At 40.3% G+C, this 20,006-nt stretch overlaps 1 protein-coding gene across 1 annotated transcript in view; it reads left to right on the forward strand.

Moving 5' to 3' along the window:
* Nucleotides 1-18,609, forward strand: part of GAD2 (glutamate decarboxylase 2) — a 37,639-nt gene extending 19,030 nt beyond the window's left edge. Inside the window, exons 8-16 of the mRNA XM_057432490.1 lie at nt 1,719-1,798; nt 5,967-6,021; nt 7,265-7,381; nt 8,511-8,575; nt 12,036-12,114; nt 13,804-13,953; nt 15,696-15,803; nt 17,550-17,639; nt 18,324-18,609. Coding sequence (XP_057288473.1) covers nt 1,719-1,798; nt 5,967-6,021; nt 7,265-7,381; nt 8,511-8,575; nt 12,036-12,114; nt 13,804-13,953; nt 15,696-15,803; nt 17,550-17,639; nt 18,324-18,497 — 918 coding nt within the window. The 3' untranslated portion in view covers nt 18,498-18,609. The remainder of the gene's footprint in view (nt 1-1,718; nt 1,799-5,966; nt 6,022-7,264; nt 7,382-8,510; nt 8,576-12,035; nt 12,115-13,803; nt 13,954-15,695; nt 15,804-17,549; nt 17,640-18,323) is intronic.
* Nucleotides 18,610-20,006: the final 1,397 nt, after the last annotated feature.

Raw genomic sequence — 20,006 nt, forward strand, 5'->3', positions numbered from 1 at the left:
GCAGCTGAGCCTGGCCATATTCCAGTGGATGATGTCTTTGAGCACATGGGCTTAATTTTCTTTCTCATAGTAAACTACTCAAATCTGTATTTTCTTTTTTCTTAAGGCACTTTAAATAGTTCTATTTTCTATTAGAAAAACAAATTACGATAGTAAATCTATTTTAACTAGTATGGAATAAGAAGCAAAATTAATCAGTGTAATGTCATTGACTCAAAACCCAATGAAATGTATCTATGACTCTTCACTCCTACATCTCTATCTGTATTTATATATTACACTATGTAGTATGTGCACCTCAGTTTGTGTAATACACAAATAAAACATGTTTTTTTTTTAAGAATAGAAATCCAGTTTCAGCTTCACACAATGTATCAGTGAACCGTCCCTATGGTGGCAATATTCTAGCTCTTCTTTGGTTTTTGCAAAGTTCAAAAGTATCTTCCTAAACTTGAGAATTTTTATAAACCTCCTGCCAGTAGTCTTCTCATGGCCTCTTCTCCTCCCTGCTCTCATAAATCTGCACTGCTGCATCATGGGGCTCAGGGACACCCATAGGGCTGGGAAGAGACTTCTTCCTCTCTCATCGAGTTGGTTTAGAATTGATTTTCATTTCTCCAAGTGTTCATTATGTACAGAGCCCTTTAGCATGCAGTGAAATCCCACTGACTTCACAGCCTTAAGGTGAAGCAGACGTGTAACCATTATGTCCGTCTCTCTCTACAGCTCTCTGCTGCTCACATTACCATTGAAGCCAATTACCCCTTTGGCAAAGCAATAGTGGTTACTTCTCTGCTTTGTGGTCTTCTGCAGAGTATATGTCTTCCTTTCTTCTTTAACGTCATGGACACCTAAAAAGCCCTGTTAGATTTTTATTTCTGTGATCTTTTTAATAGTGCTACATCCTAAGATAATGGTACTATAGCACACAGAAAGAATTGCCCTTTTTTTTAAGTTTCATAATCTGTAGTTAAAATTACTTCGGACAATATTGTTACAACTGGGAAAAAGTTAATACAAAATCAGATTCTTGGAGGTATAATTTGATCTAAAACTATTTCATTATTATAATCACTAGGATTTAAAATTACAAACCAGGACTGGCTCAGGAGTTAAGTCCTATGAGCTAGAGAAAATTAGGCTGACTTGTATTCCAGTATATAACGTCCACATTTTATTTTATACATACAGATTAACTACTAGTCTTACTAATAGCCCAGTTCTGGCTTAAAACTGCTGTAGCTCTGTTTATTAATTGGAGTTTTACTAGGTTTCACTGGCGTGAGATCACAATTAGGCTTCCTATCTTAATTTCTCTCAGTGTATTATTTGGCCAGAAGTTACACAGCAGAAGCACATCACTCTGGATGTCACATTTTTTGTTTCAGTAAACCAAGGTCATAACTGAATCTGTACAAGCAATAGAAGCTGCAGGTATGCGTCAAGGACAGAATTTGGGTCCATTATCAGTCACAGTTATGGATTTAATATTCCAGGAGTAAATCCAGATTATAGAGTGATTGCTGTTTCTCTAATTGATGGTAGTGACCTGGTATGAAGCCTCAAATTACAGTGATAGTTTTCAAAATGAATATGAATAGAATTACTGCCTGTGTGGGGCTAGTTGCTAAAGGGCTTGCAAGAGTGTAGTGTTTCATATTAAATTAGACAGGAAATAATAGTAAAAATAATACATAATAAAAAATGTTCTTTTTCAGAGTCACTTTTCTGTGAAGAAAGGAGCTGCAGCCTTGGGTATTGGTACAGATAGTGTGATTTTGATTAGATGTGATGAAAGGTAAGTGGGGATGCCAGATACATCTCTTTTTATTGGAAGAGGATCATCAGGTACTCAGCTCAAAGAAAGCGTATAGGTTGCGGTCAGCAGTTGGCATAATTCATTGTAGAACTGTCCTCTTCACCAGCCTTACACTGACCAACACCACTTGAGGAACTGGTTCTGCCAGTAGCTTCTTTACAAGTCAGGTTTTGGATCTCATCAAAAAAGTTGCCTTCCTCAGGGATTTCTGATACTTCTTTTTCTTTCATTCTGAAATGACACAAAATGCCAAACTAGCAATCATTCCTTACGTGTTCAGCTAAGAAACCAGGAAGAACCATGTTTTGGTCAAAATAGAGTGTTTAGAGACTCTCACATTTTGAGCCATTAAAATGAGTTGAAGTGGGGTTTTTATAGGAGTGAAATATTGAGGGGCAAATGTAATTCTATTAATTCATGCCCCCACCATCTTACTCAGCTGGACAACATTTTCTGCATTGCCCTTGAAGGAGACACCCTTGTGATGGGATGTAGAAAGAAGGGTCTTGGCAGCATTGTGACCAAGGATGATGGCCCATGGAAACGAGTAGTGCAGCAGGCACCTAACCTACAGGTCCCACAGGCTCTACAAAATCAGTGGTAGATAACTTCTTGCTTAAGTCACCCACTAAAAAGTTTTGATTCACTGTGAAAACCCATTTTGAGAAAACAAGGATATATTAACTAAATCAACATGTTATAATGAAAATTTTCAGTTTTAGGGAAAAACTTTCTATGTGACAAAAATTAATAGAACGACTCTTTATTGATTCTACTGAGAATCTTTTTAATACAAAATGCTCTTACAGTGAATCCCAAATATCACTGTTATATGGTACTGAATTATGGAAGATTTTACTGCTATCAAAATATTCTGCTCCCACATTAAAAGAAGAGCACCAACTAAGCAATTCACAGTGCTAAGCACAGCGCCTGCATATTGACTTATTTATTAACAAAAGACTAAGCACACCGTGAAGAAGAATTAATGACATCATGAACACAACCAACACACATCAAAATAAACATCCAATTGTTTCTATTCACTAAAGACAGACAGGGATCAATGAAGTGGTATATTCCTTTTCTTCCTGTGCAAATTCAGTGTGATAATTTTCTTTGGAGACCACAATGCTTACCCTGCCCACCCTGAAGTAAACAGCAGGATTACTTCATGTCTCACAAAATCCCAACAGATGTCACCAGGACAAAGCAGGCTGTTAGCACAGGATACTGAGCTGATGTGGTGGAGACAACCCTCCATGAAGATGCGGACTTGTGGGAGAGTGAAGGAGTACCATGACATCCTTTTGATATTTCTAGCACAACCAGGAATGCTTCCTGTTGGGTCTTCCTCATCCTGACCTGCACCCACAAAGTTTGCCTGTTTTTGCTGTATAGTGTAAATGTGTGACGAATTTTAAGCCAGAAAAATGTGCAGAAAATCATGTTCTTGCTCATACCCCAGACTGGACAACCATACATTTCTGTTGCCTCTTTTGCTACTGTGTAGACATACTGGTAGCAGTAGTGCATTAGCTGCAGCTTTGGAATCATAGAATCACAGAATGGTTTGTGCTGGAAAGGACCTTAAGGTCATCTAGTTCCAACCCTGCTGCCATTCACGGGGACACCTCCCACTAGACCAGGTTGCTCAAGGCCACATCCAGCCTGGACTTGAACACCTCCAGGGATGGAGCATTTACCACTTCTCTGGGCAACCTGTTCCAGTGCCTCACCACCCTCACAGTAAAGAACTTCTTCCTTTTATCTAACCTAAACTTCCCCTGTTTCACTTTGAACCCATTACCCCTTGTCCTGTCACTACAGTCCCTGACGAAGAGTCCCTCTCCAGCATCCTTGTAGGCCCCCTTCAGATATTGGAAAGCTGTGAAGGGTCAATTCTGCTGATGTGGCAGCAGTGAAGACTGTGTACACATGTGGGTAACAGAATGCCTTGACACCAACACTCATTCTGCACTCAGCAGCCTTTTGCTTCTGAATCTCTTCTGCCTCACCCAGGAGCCCTCCTGCCTCTAGATATTTGCCATCTAGCACATCTCATGCAACTCCCTGCCACATTGTCTGGGTAAGATTTGTGAAAGGACAAACCTATTATTTTGCAGTGTATTTTAAGCATTGTAGGTCATCTGAGCTCAGGTGATAGCACATGAAAATGCTGTGCAAAAGTAAGCAATGCTGTTGGCTAGCTTGCTAGATTTGGAGCCGGAGGGTGTTGTGTGTTGCAGTATGTGCTTGGACTATACTCAAAGCCAACCTACTGCTTGCTCCTTGATAAAGCTTGATGCTGATTGGACATCGTACTCTTCTGACTATGAATTCCTGCACATACTCAATGTGACCAGGGGCTGGATAATCACTTATCTTGGTAAAAATCTGGGCAATGGAGGGATCTGCCCACCTCCTTGTTTTTCTATGCACAAGCTCAATCAATTAGAAACTTCTAAAAGACCAACATCTGTGTTTGGAGGAGGAACCCACTGCCTTCTTTTGGCATGGGATTTGGTGGGGTTTTGGTTTTGTTGGGGTTTTTTGGTTTTGGTTTTGTTTTGGTTGGTTTGTTGGTTTTGTTTGGGGTTTTTTTTTGTGGGGTTTTTGTTGGTGTTTTGTTTCATGGTTTTTTTGTTTGTGTTTTGTGGGGGTTTTTTGTTTGTTTGATTTGGGTTTTGTTTGTTTTTTTTTATTCCTCTAATGATGCCAGAAACAGGTTTTGTTGATAAGACAACTACTGCTTTTCTCTGACCATGTGCATGTAACTAACTGGCGGAAACTCACAGTGAGTTGAATACTCTTTAGAACTTCCTTGAACTTCTGCAAGAAAAAGTAGGGATTTTTAGGCTTTCAGAGCTTCTCTAAAAGTCTATCATATTTTCAGAATATTTTCAATTATTCTTTCAGTATTTTGAATAACTGAAATGCAGAACAGATTTTGCAGAAAACTCAAACATACAAACCTGTTATTTCTACTGAAATAGTACTGCATTAATATGAGCTGTGTAAGGATTAACACTTAGAAAAACTAGTGGTATCTTATTACAAGAATTTTTTTTCTTTTTTTTTTAATGTCCATCCATCCAAATGTCATGAAAACACTTCAGGGTTTTTTTATACAAAATCAAAATGAAGACTAATGGTTTTATTACTTTCCCTGAAACTATTTTGAGTTTTAGTACAGATTGCTCTTTTTTTTATAGCAATAGGAGATCAATGCTTAGTGAACAAAAAAATCTGAACAAGTCTTAAAAAGGTAGTGTTAATATAAATGGACAACATCCAAACCAGTGAAAACATTATTCCCCTAATGTGAGCAGCTGTAATGTTTGTATTGCCATTATGCATACTGTCTTCTTAGATAGTCTTGCTTGTGGCTAAAGCAAAGAAAATATTAACTTCAATATTCAGCATCAGCACTGTTCTATCTTGTGCCTAATCCATTTACAGGAGTTCATAAATTAGCCTTCAAGCCTTATACCACTGAGTCTGAATCTCAGGTAAATGGTTCATACTAAAGGTGTTGCAAATACAGTCAATATAAAGGGCCTGAGAGTGCATTTAATGCATCTGTACTGGTGGCTTCTTCTCCTATGCTGGTGCAAGCAAATGCAAAGATGTAATGCACCAAACTGTGGAAGAGTTGCCTGAAACAAGTTCATCCCCGGGATGGAAACACAGAGGTGACTGCTTACACCAGAGCTGAGTTGCGCTGCTCAAGGCCATGCAGCTCAGCTGGCACTTTCTGTGCCTACTGGAAGGGAACCGTGGGATTTGGCACCCAGTGAGCTTCCTGGGACAGTGGGCTGAGCCTCTCCTTAGGAGCCTGGAGCATATTCATAGGACTGTAGTTTCAGGAACAGGAGGTTCCATGGAGTAGCATCAGTCTTTAATGGGGGTGGCCACAAGATAACTTCTCTCCGTTACCATCACCATATTGATGCAAATTAGTTAACAAAATAATTAGGGTAGAAACTCAAACTAATGGACAGAGTCTTTCTGTGCTCTTCAAAGCTATATAACCCTTGGGCAAAAAAGTCACTTTGTTTCTATCTGGGCTTCCTATTAAGCGAAGAAGTAACAGCAAGAGCTGATTTCAAGATCAAATTATTAACACAACTCTCTCTTGCTCCAGAGGGAAAATGATCCCATCAGACCTTGAAAGAAGAATTCTTGAAGCCAAACAAAAAGTAAGTTTACTGGCTTTTCTGCTTCCAAAAAAAAAAAAAAGAAAAAATCAAACAAAACCCAAGCATGAATGATACAGCTAGTTGTTTTATTTTCCCTGGTAAAATAACACCGGCTTGTCCATTAACATAGACTGGCAATTAGTGGGGCAAGCATTGCTGAGAAAATAGGTTTAGAGCTACTTTATAATCTCCATGAGCTATTTGGCTTTATTTAAATATGTTGTTCTGCATAACATCTTCCCTTTTTATATTAGCCTGTGACGCAGTTACTCAGCTGACTATTGACAAGACCAGAGTAATCATTTGAGGAACTTTTATATATTTTAACACGTGAAAAGTATTGCTCATAGACTTACCAAATTAATAACACAAATCATCATTAAAAGCTCACTTTTTCAAAGAAAGGCAATACAGTAGATAAAAAATAAGGCAAAATGACATAAGTGCCACTCAAACCTGCTGACAGTCACAGAAGGAAGTTTAGACTTTTTTGATAGTTTAAACCCTAGTCTAAACACTCCACCTTTGCTGCTCAGAGTACTGTTTATGAAATCAATATAAGTACAAATGGATTTAGAATGAAACACTGATATAAAAATGGCAGACCGAAGACATCATAGTGCAAAAACAGGGAGTGCTCCTCTGTGAGACTCAGGCTTTAGCAGGGGGAATGCAAGAGATGGTCCCTGGCCCTTACAGAGATTGCTGTCTTCTCTTCAAAAAGAGCTGTCTCCTGCCTCTGCACAAGGAACGGAGCTAGAGGTGAGCTCCACACCTCCCCTGCGCGCTTCCCCCAGACATGGTGCTCCCACTGACAGGACTGGACCACCATATGTTCAGGCACTCGCTGGGATAGCTAATGATGCAGCCCAGCACACGGTCCATCAAAGATACTTCTTGCACTGTGGTGCTTGGGTGAGGTTTGTTTTACGCAACGTCATGAAGAGCAGACCTGTTTGTTTCAGGCAGGTGGTGTGGAGCAGAATTGTTCTAAGCCCTTATCTGTCTCATGCATCCTAATAAATGAAGGATGCTGGTTTGGAGGTTTGCTGCCACCTTAAGGTAGAAATTATAGTACCACTGCAGCTGAAGTAAGAGTAGACCAGCGTAATTGTAGCGGGGATGTCCTCTAGGAGCCGCTTGTGGGCTCACCGTGGAGGCACCACGCAGGAGTTGGGGGTGCTGCCGGCTGAGGAGGGTGCAGCACTCTGACTTTGCCAAATGCCTCTGTGCTTTCTTGCAGGGATTTGTTCCTTTTCTGGTGAGTGCCACAGCTGGGACAACAGTGTATGGGGCATTTGATCCTCTCATAGCTATTGCAGACATCTGCAAGAAGTACAAAATCTGGATGCATGTGGATGTAAGTATCATTTTATGAGGGGGGCTGGATTATAAGGTGTATTAGCATTCATTAATTAATTAGCATTTTGGACAGTTAGCTTGTACGAAATCAGTTGTATTTGGTTTCTGTAATTAAGCCTAACATCCAAGCACTGACTTTCCACTCAGAAAGGCTCAGAGCAGGGGGACATTTTAGGAGCTGTGGCTGTGCAGTACTTTTAGGCAACTGGGACACTGAAGAGGTCCAAGTTTGAATACTTTTGGCCATCAGCTTTACCTCTAAATGCTATTAGTACAAGAAATACATAACAAACCTACTGAGCACTGGCTCCATTTCTGCAGCAGCTGCAAAATAAATACAGAAGAGAAGCCTACATTTGTCTGGAATAAAGTACTACAAATTGCTGAACAGGTTAATGCAAATGCCACGGAAATTTATCAGATTGGCTACTTAGCTTCATCTGAGCTCTTGCCAATAAATCTTTCTGAAGGATCATCTTTCAGTCCTCTAATGGCTTTTGTGTCATTTTTGTGAATTCTCTCCCCAAAACGGCTTGGTCATTGAGTTTCCATAGGGCTGAGCATCTTGCTCTTGGATTACTGTGTCAGCCAAAATCAGCCCAATTCAAAAGAAGAATTTGTATGTACTTTAAAGTACTTTGAGTCATGTGAAATGCCTGTTTGTCCCAGATCTGTGTGAGCAAAAGCAAATGAGTAAGAGGCAAGCAGTAAGCAGTAGCGGTTGGAAGTACGACGAAAACTCACCAGAGCAGCTGAAATCCCAGTCTGGTTTGTTATCATCACTTCGTCACTAAAGGAGAAAAGGCAGCTCACCTCGGGGCAGCTCTGCAAGTCAGTAATTGTAGCATGGGGAAGCCCAATGTGTGTGTGTCAGAGGAGGTTGTCGAGGTAGGGAACAGCAGGATGATAAGGGTGGGCACTCAGATTATGGGCTATAAACTGTTGCTTCCAAGCTACTGGAAGAAAATTGTTAGCACAGTTAATGTCTCAGGCCCCATTTGCCTGGTCATTTTGGAACATGCCATATCAGCAAGAAAAAAGAAAGGACCCCAAACTGATCTGAAAGCACAGATGTCATCATGGAGAAAAGCAGAGTTCTCATTAAGATAATGTGTCTTGCCTTCCAGGGAGCATGGGGAGGCGGCCTCCTGATGTCAAGAAAACACAAATGGAAGTTAAATGGTGTTGAAAGGTATGATTTATTAATGTTAATTAAACACATTTATTAAGTGCATTTTAACCCACTTGTGATTACCATAGCAATGTCTATAAATAAAAACAAAAATCAATGTTATCTCCAAGATACAATATGAAGAAATTATGCAAACTGTCCTTCCAGTTGAAGGTGCATTGCTGAGTGCCTTTGTTCAGTGCCACAGTAGTGCAGCTACCAAGCTGTTTTATAGTAGAAACAGCAGACGTTTCTTGTTTGCTTTTCTGTTCCTTGCAGCATCAGTTCTTAGGCCCAGAGTGGTTTCTGCAACATTCTCTGATTCAGCATCCAGCATGAATTAGCAACTGCATTTCTCTAAAAAATTAATCTTAGAGGTTTCATATGGTGAAGTCTTAAGCATAAAGGTGGGTGCACCTGCAGTTTGGATAAGTATCCTGGCAGTCACTGACCACTACTCTCGCATATCTGGAGAGAATACCGCCTCTCCAAGCTGTAAATGACATCTTCTCAGTAAATGTGTGCCTGGATATATACACAGTTGTAGTCATGAGCTCATGAACGTGATATAACAACTTCCTGATCCAATTCCTGAAGATTAGGAGGATACCTTGATAATTCAGTTCCTTTCTCATACATCTCACATGCAAAATTTGGAAAGCCGCCAATGGCTCTATGAATTTGATTCAATTAACACTGCCTCCAACACTCAAAACTTACATATTATGCATTAAAAGGACATCAGAATACCCAGCAAGTTAAAAAATTTACCCAGTTGCCAATGAGGACAGAGTATGAGAACGAAAGTTTGCCTCCCAAATTGCTGTGCAGATTCTGCTGGAATGAGAAGTTCAGGTTGAATCTGTATTGGAGGATTTTCCAAATAATATGCATTATATCCAGAATTCCACTGGATTTTATCTAGTGCTTTGATAGGCACCATCTCCATATGTTTGGCAATGGATTAATGAAATTTGTCATTTCCAGTGCTGTTCCTCTGCTTGATGGACACGGCTTGTTTCAGTTTGTCCAAATCTCAAATGTGGATACCTTTAGAGCAAACTAACAAGAACAAGACTAACAACTTTTATGGGCATTCCTGTTTCATGGTAGATATTCAAGCACAACCCAGTCACTACAGATGTGAATAGAAGAGAACTGGAGCTGGTACTCGTGTTTGATGGGTTAGCAAGGTACAAGGAGAGATCATAAAATGGAACGCTCTGTGCTCTGAGTACTCACATCCTTCTGGTAACAGGCAGTCCAGCAAAAATACCCCTATAAAAGGCAGGAGGAGTTGCAGAACCATTCTTTCTATGCTCTAGAGTCCTCACAGAGCAGATTTCAAGCTGCTCCAAGACACCCTGAAGGAAGCACGTTCCCTGGTTTGTGCAGCACATAGGTCTGGCCACCATCAGGGGTTTCAGTCTGGTGTCCGTCTCCGAGAGTCGCAGGCAGGGTATGACAGCTACCTGAGAAAAGCATGTCTGCGGCTGAATGAGTGGTCCCATGCAGGCTCTGGGAAGCCTTCCTGGGGCTGCAGCTGGTCAGTGAATGCACCTCAGTCTGTTTTTAATGATGTATGAGGACCAAATTCTGCCAGTTTTGAATCTCTCCTTCATCCATTTGAAATTTCTAAAGGAAAAGCATTTCTTCTTTATTTTCTGTGACCCACAGCCAGAAAATCACACAGGAACTTGGTGCTCAGTTATTTAGTACCGAGCATGCTTTTAAAAAAAACATCTGTAGATCCCTGTAGCTTTTCTACTTCACTGTTTGGCTCAGTCAGCGACTGATGATGATTGAAGCCCAGAATAACTGATAACAAATGAAAAATGGTGGATTTTTATTTTACTTTTTCTTTTTTCCTGTGTGTATTTGGATGTAATTGGGGAAATGAGCAACCTGAGGGTAAATCAAATGTTTTAGGCAGATAATTAACATCTGGTTGTTGTTGATAATCCTTTTACTTGAGAAAACCCATACCACTACTATTACCTAGAAGTCTTAAAAGAATTTCCGCCTGATTCTGCATTGGCACAGATAAAAATTAAACAGTAACATATCAAAGGAAATTCACAGACCTGGATGCATGTTCGGAATCATTAGCTTTGGTGTTGTAATCAGATGACTGACTCTGAGCTGATTAAAAGCTGCCAAATACTCAAAAAGAAAACCAAGCCAAGTGGCCAGATGTTGCCTGTGGAAGATGGTTCCCTACAGAGTTTGCATCAGGCACTTGCGCAGTTCCATTTAAATAGCAAAGAAGAAAACGGAGAAGGGCTGCCCGCTGTCCATGTGAATATTGGAGTTGTTTGCTTTGAAGGAGTGGAAACAATTTGGCAGGAAATGATAAAGATATGCATAAACCTACAGTACTGTTTCCAAATCCTACAAAGCAAAATACTGCCAGATTCTAACATGCTCACCTCTGTTCACATAAATGTTACCTGCAAGTTTATCCTGGGTCCTTCAAGTTTTTTTATGTACCAGTTGACTGATTTATGCCAACTTACATGATCAAAGCTGCACCACATGAAATCCTGTGTACTATGAATCCTTGACAGCCTGCCAAATAGGATGCAAATGTATACATCTATCAGCTAATCATCATATGTAATAATAGTAATTTAAAAACAGCCAGTCAAGCATAACACAAAATTAAAATAATAAACAACTGGACAATCTTCCATTCAGCCCTTGCCGCAGTCCCTAATGTCTCTTCTCTAGGCTATATTGCAACAGCACCCTGTTTGTTCACAAGATCTAGGCTGACAGCTCTTTTTGAAATGAATGTGTCCTGAAGGGAGGCAGGATCAGACTCTTTTGTAGAAGGGTGGATCGGTTCTATGTTTATTACTGTGGTAATTTTGGACCCAGTCCTCCCATTGTGTGAATTACCATAGCCAAGCTAAAATTAAGCAGCTGCGAGTTTGCCATCAGCAGAGCAATGGCAAAAATTACTTTGGGCCAGGTTTTCCGAGTTACACAGAGACTTAGACACACACAGAAGCATTTAAAGTCATTTTAAAAAATGCCTGTGTCAGCTACTTACTAAAATCTTGCTGAAACTGGAACCAACAGGAAGGAATCTGCTCCTTTTTGCCGGCTTCCTATCTGCATCTTTAATCAGCTGTGTGACTTCAGAAATTTCATCAGTCAAGTGGGTGTTTTCAGGAAGTTTGCCCAATGTTTATAAAGTATAGGTGACTCCCCAGAAAGCTTAATACTGATTAAGTTCAGTGAACAGAGCAATTACCGTGTGGTAAGTTGCCAGGATTGTCATTCAAAAACCAACTGCTGTGGATTAGGTCCCTTATGAAGACATTGCTTTTCCTAATAATCAGCCATGACTCTTTTCAGCTTTGCTTGCTCAGAAAAAGGTGCACATTGTTCATTATTATTCTAACTATTTCTAAATGTCTGCATAGTTTCACAACCATAGTACAGTGTTTGAGTTTCATGTGGTTTACTGTCCCAGGGCCAATTCAGTGACCTGGAACCCTCACAAGATGATGGGCGTCCCACTGCAGTGTTCAGCCCTGCTAGTAAGAGAGGAGGTATGTCCCAGTATACTTGCTTCTTTTTTTCCTGATCTTTTCTGACATTTTGCTTCTAAATATCCTGGATGTTTTCTTCATAGCTGTGCCATAGCTAATATTAGCTAATGTGAGGAGGGTTATGAAAGAAACTGAGAAATAGACTTCTAGTGCTCAGGCTGTGACTGCAAAAGGAATTAAAGCAGCTGTCTACCAGAAATAATAGACCTAATCCATGGCAAAATCTTTACAGAGTTTTGTGGCTTTCCATTCAAAATGTCCATAGATAAATACTGAGTGCATAACTGTGTAACTCCACTAGCTGCTGTGTAACATAAAATGTAGCTGCAGGCAAATTCAAGTCCTCTTGGGGTGAATGGTATGGTATATGTGCAGAACATTTGGTTCAGGATCTAGGCATCATTACACTTTCTAGATTTTTATGGTAGATATTTCCATCCAGCCCTGATCTAGATATCCACTTTGGGGCACGTGGAATTAAGAATGGAACACTAAGTTCATTTGGAGTAAAAAGTAGACTTTTCATTTAGTACTAGAATTTAAATTACCCTCCAGGCTTGTAATTCTCATATAACCATCAGTTACTGGGACAGCTGCTATACAACCATCACTTACTAGACCAGCTATCAAAAAGCTGGTTCCTTTTTTTGCTAACAGCTGTACAACAGATTGCACACAAAGTGATTGCACTTAGGAAAAGAGAAGCTGGCTTTTATTTGCCCTCTGGGTCAGTTCCCTGAGACAAGTCCTGCCTGGCTGAAGTAAGTACCATCCTTGACCTCTAGTGAGAACACATGGCTCAGATTAGGGGAAAGTAATATTTTTTGCTCTTATTTTGCTATCTCGGTTTTGAGTTACACATGAAGATTAGACTTGATGATAAACAGCCATATTTTGATTCTTCTTGGACTGGAAATAGCAGTTTTAGGCAACAGCCCTAAGGTATACCTTAAACTTGGTTAAGGACTTAACTAGAGCCAGAATATGGCTCCCTGCATTTCACTTAAAACGTCAAAAAGGAAACCTCATGCTTTTCTGAGCCAGGTGTCTTCACCTTGTTGGCTTCCGGCCCTCCCACAAAGCTGCCTCTCAGAATGGTGTCTTGAAACCCAGAAATAGCTCTAGCTGGCTGTTTAAAGCCCATAAGCTCTTCGGTCTTTTCAAAGCTTTCTATACCACTTAAGCATCCAATATGCAGCTGAGGGCTTTGCAGAAAAGAGCTGTGCCTACAGAGAAAGGAAACAATGAAAATCAGAATTTCAGAGTCCAAAGCAATTAGAAAAGTAGTGTAATACTGCTTAGTCACCAAATTGGCTTTGTCTGACTCAACCAGAAAAGATGCCTTCTGAGGAAAGGAGGAAAAGTATAAAGGCAAGATCCAAAAATAAACTAATGTGTAATGATGTTAAGAAACACCATGTCCAGCTTTTTAATAAAAAAAAATGTCTTGGCTCTGAAACTGCATTCCACATTACCTAAATGTCCTGGGCCCTGAATGGGATGTGACAAACTTAGTCCACTACTGACCAGCTAAGTCTGCTTTTGTCACTTCTTTTTTTGGTCTGCCTTTTGCCCTTCGACACATATTCCAGCGAATTTGGGTGTTTGTAATTTCCTGCCCAAAGCAGCCCTCAAAACAGTAGTCACATCTGTGCCAAAATCACGTTTTTGTGTCTTTGTTTCTACAAGGGATTGATGCAGAGTTGCAATCAAATGCATGCCTCCTATCTCTTTCAACAAGACAAGCACTATGACCTGTCTTATGACACTGGAGACAAGGCTTTGCAGTGTGGGCGGCATGTTGACGTCTTCAAGCTATGGTTGATGTGGAGGGCAAAGGTAGGACTGCCTGCAGTATATTTGTTTGCATTAAAATAATGCACACCAGATACAGGTTTTTTTCCTGCAATCACCATTTTAGAAAATATCTGACCTGAATCTCCTGTATATAACATGAAAGAAAGAACATTATTATTTTCTGGGATTTCCCTTTTAACGATTTAGCTTCAAAGCAGCACACATGATTTTGAAACTTGAACTCCATGGCTTTGCACAGCATTTGCTTTGTGTAACTATAGGAGTCTTAACAACATAAATCATATACCTAGGAATGTTGTTAAGAAAATTTCTGGAAATAAAAAGATTTTTTAACAACACTCAGAAATTAAACATGGCAAATCAAGACTGGAATACCCAGTTTCAGTGCATGCAGAAGATATAAAGTCATCTTTTGAAGGAGTGGAGGAAAACTCATCAAAATCTGTTCTCTGAGAAGTCTGATTAATTCATCTGTATTTGTAGAATGTTGCTAAGTTCTTCCATGTATTTATCCAGTCTGTTATGTCAAGTTGCCTCAAGTTTTTTCAGAGGAGATGACATCACTGTTTTAATTTTCAGAAAGCCTTGAAGATCCTCATGTGCTTCATTAAAACTCTGAAAGCAGTTCTGAGGCAGACATCAAATGTCGCTGGAGGTGTGGGAGTCTCTAAAGGAGGGTGGAAGTTTCTGTGGTCTCAGTAACTGTTGTGCTAACTGGTGTCTCCAGAGAGGCAGCCAATTTTAGCCACATGTCTCTCTTTCACTCCAAGACTTTCTCCTGGGGCTGTGCTAGCTCTACCCTGTTTTGAAATCTCAATACACAGAGGGATAATGACGTGGCCTTTTAAGTCAGTTCTGCACTGCCAGAACAGATTTAGCAGGGACGTGAATCTATTATTCAGACATTTTTTCTTCTAAACCCTGATTTTTCAATATGCCTTGTACTGCTTTTTCTCTTCTCACACCCGGCTTGTAATATTAATGATATAATGTGTTTCTTAAACAGTTTGTCTATTCCAGCTGTTTATTCCCCTTCCTGCCTCATGAAGCTGGAGCCTTTCTTTGTGGCATCACAGCTTGTGATTGCAGGAACAATTATGATGTCACAGGGAAAGGATTATGGACTTCTGCCAGAGAAGAAAACCCAAGATCTGCTGCAGCTCTTAAAACCACAGCCTCTGAGTTTATTAGAAGAGAGACAAAACATTACAGAGGCAGGGCAGTATCTAAACAAAATGTGCATTTTCAGAGGCATCAGGCCAGGTTTTAAAAGCCCATCTGCTCATTCTGCATTTAACTGAAAAGACAAATTATTCTTGAAAAGCCCCCAGCACATCACCCTTGGAAGACTAAAATCCCCTACTTTCAAAATAGCAGGAGACTCCCCATGTCTGAAACTCAATACCTCTGGACACACTCTTCTGTGCCAGTCCAGGCTATCCAAAACTGTGCTCAGGCTCTCTGCAAAATCTACAAAGGATGCCCTTCATTGAAGGTGTCAGTAATATTTTGCTGAGAACCAAGCTAGTACCTGGTGCTTATTTTGTAGAGGTGGCTATAGAGAAGTCGGGGGCAAGAGCTAGAGACAAAAGAGCTCTGCTTAGCAAAGTCCTTCATCTCACAGAATCAGATCCTTCATCTGTCCCAGAGAGACTTCCGATAGGTGACTTGTGCTGATGCTTCGGCAAGTGCTGCATGGTTCTTTCACTCTTCTGGTTTACAGAACAGTTATGCAGCTTTGTTTTCTCCCTCTCTTTCTAAAGGGAACCACAGGATTTGAAGCACAAATTGATAAGTGCTTGGAACTTGCTGAATACCTATACAATAAAATAAAGAACAGAGAAGGGTATGAAATGGTGTTTGACGGAAAGGTATGTATTGCAACTTCTTTTTCCCATTTTGGCAACAGCACTTGCCTTAGCCAACCTATTGGGATGCTACCAACACCTTAAACCAAACAGCTTATGACAGAAAGCAGTGTTCCTTGTAACAAATCTCACCATTTCCCCATCTCTCTGCCTTGTGTGATCCAGGGACAAGGGATTTGAGGCAGCTGTGCATACGTTTTCAGTTTGCTCGGTTTCACCCTGATGAAACTAAACACTGGCATCTCAGGCTAACACAGCACACACACAGTTGGAACCAGCTCTTAAGTAACGAATAGAAGTTGCGGTTCATAATAGCAGAGTCTGTTACAAGTGTGGGTTGCAGTGCCCGTACAACTCTGAATGGGGACAGTTGTGCAAAGTGCTTTTATCAGCGTTCTCCAGTGGGCAGTCAGGAGACCTGCAGGGACCTGGGGTGACCTGTAGGGACCATTTGCACTGCAGTCCCTGCTGTGATGGGATGCAGCAGAGAGGCTAGTGTTGCTCGGAAGCCTGGCTGGCTCATGTGGCAGAAGTGACGCCACGGTGGAGACTGTAAATATCTCTAGGCATGTTTTTAATATGGGGTGGAAAGCTGAGATGGGACCGTAGGTGCCAGGTACTCAGCTGGAGCACAGTGTCCAGGGCAAGGTAGTGCAGCCTGGGTTGCGTGGCTGCACCTGTGAACTGCATCAGATTGGTGTTTGGCCATCTCTTTGTGGGCAACCCTCTCTGGGTGGGGACAGGCTGGTGAAGACCTGTTGCAAAGTTAACTGGTGTTTTGCCTGTAAAACAGAAAAAAAAAAAAAATCTCATTTTAGCTTTTTTCCTCATATTTGTGATAGCTTTTGCTCTCTGTAATTGCCCTGGAAGATTTTGTCACCCAGAACATTGCTCCCTGGTAGCGATCACTTAGTGCATGCCTAAGTGCTCTACAGCACAAGGATAAAGCCACTAGATTTCTTCAAGCAGAGATCACAGGCTCATACCTGTATGCCCCTATGTGATTTATTTCCCCTGCCTCACACATCATCACTGAATTTGGTCCACTGGGTCTAATGATGAGTAAAGGAACTGGCAGCAGAGAACAGCAACAGAGGTTGCTGTAACTCATACATTTAGCATCCAGCAAAGAGGAACAAAGCAAGGCAAGCAACTGTTGGGACATTGCAAAAATACACAAAATGTCAGCTAGGTTTTACACCTTTCTACTTGGTGCTCCCATGCAAGTTAAATTAGCTAAGATGCTGTGGTGCATGCATGTTAATAGCGCAGCTAGCTGAATCAAACTGAGAAGTAATAAATTTTATTAAATGTAAGACAATCTTAGACTGTCTCTTGCACCACCTGTGGCTCCTGTTTACAGGACCACATTCTGTATTTTTTTCTCATGTAATAACAGCAAATGACACTGTCCTTATCTCTAAATGAGACTCTAGCCTTAGCTGCACAATCTCTTCTGCCTCTGGAGGGAACAGCACCTATGAAAACTAGATGCCTTTCAGTAGGGCATAAATGCATTTGCTCTGCAGGGTGATCTGCTTCTGCATCTGACACCCTGGGAATAAGTTGCCTAAAATTATTTTTTCTGCATTAATAATGATGATGACTCTCAATGGACCACAATAATGAAAAGCATTGACTGCTGACAACAGCATGATGTGCTGAGAGGGAGAGAAGGCGTGAACTTAATTGCAATTGAGGTATTATGACCATTTCTTACAGCGTAAACCATTATTATTCTGTGTTTAGCCTCAGCACACAAACGTCTGCTTCTGGTACATACCTCCCAGCTTGCGCGGTATGGAAGACAATGAAGAAAGAATGAGCCGCCTTATGAAGGTAAGCAGCGTCCTCCAGGACATCATGCAGGGAACAGTGAAACCCTTGAAGGCAGGCAGCCCCTGAAATGATCTCCCAGGGCACAGGGCAAGGTCACCTCACAATATTCTGGCAAATGATATCTCCATGGTCATTTTACTGCAGGTTAGCCTGGCACCACCTTACTCTGATCTCAAAGTTTGTATTCCCTTGGTTTGCCTCATCTGTAGAGCACTTACTTACTGTGTGTGTATTTACTGAAGTTACTGTCAACTGCGGTAGCTAAACCCAACAAATGCAACAAGAGCTTAGTAATACTATGGCAATCTCGCATATGAAAAGAAGATGGAAAATTACTGTAACTGTGATTTCAGCACTAGAAAAAAAAGAGCCACTGTGTCCCTGTCAGCAATATTGCGAAAGAAGGAGAGTAAATTCCCCAGTGATTTTAAGAACAGGGCAAAGAAACAGGATAAACCAAATGTCTTTTCAGTGGGACATTTATTCCATAATGGAGTTTAACGTTTTCATCAATATTGGACATAATTTCGTTTAAACTACTTCTTGTAGCTCTTCATCTTTTTTTAAAATAAAAAAAAGAAAACGTGCTCTGTGTTTTGTTGTAATAATAATAAGGATGATGGTAATAATGAAAATAATGATAATAAACATGGTCCAAATCCCCTGCTTTTTGTTACACTGCAGGTGGCACCGGTGATAAAAGCCAGGATGATGGAGTATGGCACAACCATGGTGAGCTATCAGCCCCTGGGAGACAAAGTGAATTTCTTCCGTATGGTCATCTCAAACCCTGCAGCAACTCACCAAGACATTGATTTCCTGATTGATGAAATAGAACGCCTGGGACAAGATTTGTAATAATTGGGTGTGAAAGTCTGTTCCTGGACTTCCAAGTAGACAATTAAGTTGTCACAAACTGTGCGAATGTATTTGTAGTTTGTTCCAAAGTAAATCTATTTCTATATTGTGGCGTTGGAGTAGAGTACAGTTTAAAATCAAGAAACATGGCTCCTTTAAAGTCCTTTCCTGAATTTTAGAAAACCTCCTTAATAATTAGCTACATAAAAGCTGCATTGAAACAAATAAGGAAGAACAGAAGGTACTGAAAATATTTTTCCCAATTTTAACACAGCAACTACTTTAAATTAAAAGCAATTGGACTGAATGATGTAAATTTGCCCAAAATGACAACAAAATCACATTGGGGGAAGTGGGAGGGGACAGTGAGAAGCAGAGTATAAAAGCTGTGTGTTTAAAAGTGAAAATGTTTTGCCTTTTTCGTAGTACTAGAACAGAATTTCTAATTTACCTAAAGCAGCATTTCAAATGTATTTAAATAGGTATAGTTTTACAAAAGGAAATATATATATATATATAAAAATCCTATTTTGTAAACTATATATTTTTATTTTATATGGGTTATAAAACTGTGAGGACAGAAACTGAAAATTAACTAGGATCCTTTTTCTTTTGATGGAGGTGCCTCAAATATTTATTACTGTTTGTTTTAAAATATAAGCCCACATACTACGTTCTTAAGAGGTTCCAGTACCTCATTTCTTCATATCATATGGATTGTACATCTCCAGGGTTGATTACTGAAAAACCTCAAGAGTACTGCAGCTCTTAATACCACTTAATAAGATCAGTTACAGTACAATAATAGGATGCTATTATTCTTACTTATGTTTCCCACTTGGCCTAACAAGCAGACACACAATCAATATACAGTGCTAACCAAGACTGAAATAAGGTTGTATTTGGATGGTTTCTGTGTCCTGTAATAAAAAAGCCTGTCCAGAAAAAAGTCACATGTCTGAATTAATGCTCACCTCATAGCCATTTATGCTATGAGCAGTCCAAAATGACATTGAAAATTAAAATTGGCTGAAATTCTTACTAAAGAAATAGATGCTTACTAATAAAACCTCACAGCTGCATTAAGAAGGTAAAGGCTTCTTACAGATGTACAGGTCTGCAAGACAAGGCCTAAATTAAATGTAACTAATCTGAGTGACAGGGATGGGGTCTAAGTAACAAACTGCTTTGTCAAAGGTTTTTCCCAGTGCTGGACTCCATCCTTGTCTGCAATAGGTTTTGAAATTGCAGAAAAAAAATGAGATAAGGCTACATCTGCCTAAAACAGCCCATGAAGAGCCTCACAACCTTTTTGGAAACCATGGGCACAGCTACTGAAGAATTCATGTGCTGCATCATTCTTTAATATTAGACGTGTCTCTGGCATGAAAACTGAAATTTATCCTCTTTCCCCCTAACATCTGGAAGTGTTGGTAAGAGTTCTGCGACTCAGGCCTGTCTACTTATAACCCTACTAAAGTTTTGGTTTCAACTTTGCCTGAACTTTTG

This window comes from Pezoporus wallicus, unplaced genomic scaffold (assembly GCF_028554395.1).
Source record: "Pezoporus wallicus isolate ANWC-B61680 ecotype Strahan unplaced genomic scaffold, APGP_CSIRO_Pwel_v1 scaffold_2584, whole genome shotgun sequence".
Taxonomy (NCBI): Eukaryota; Metazoa; Chordata; class Aves; order Psittaciformes; family Psittacidae; genus Pezoporus; species Pezoporus wallicus.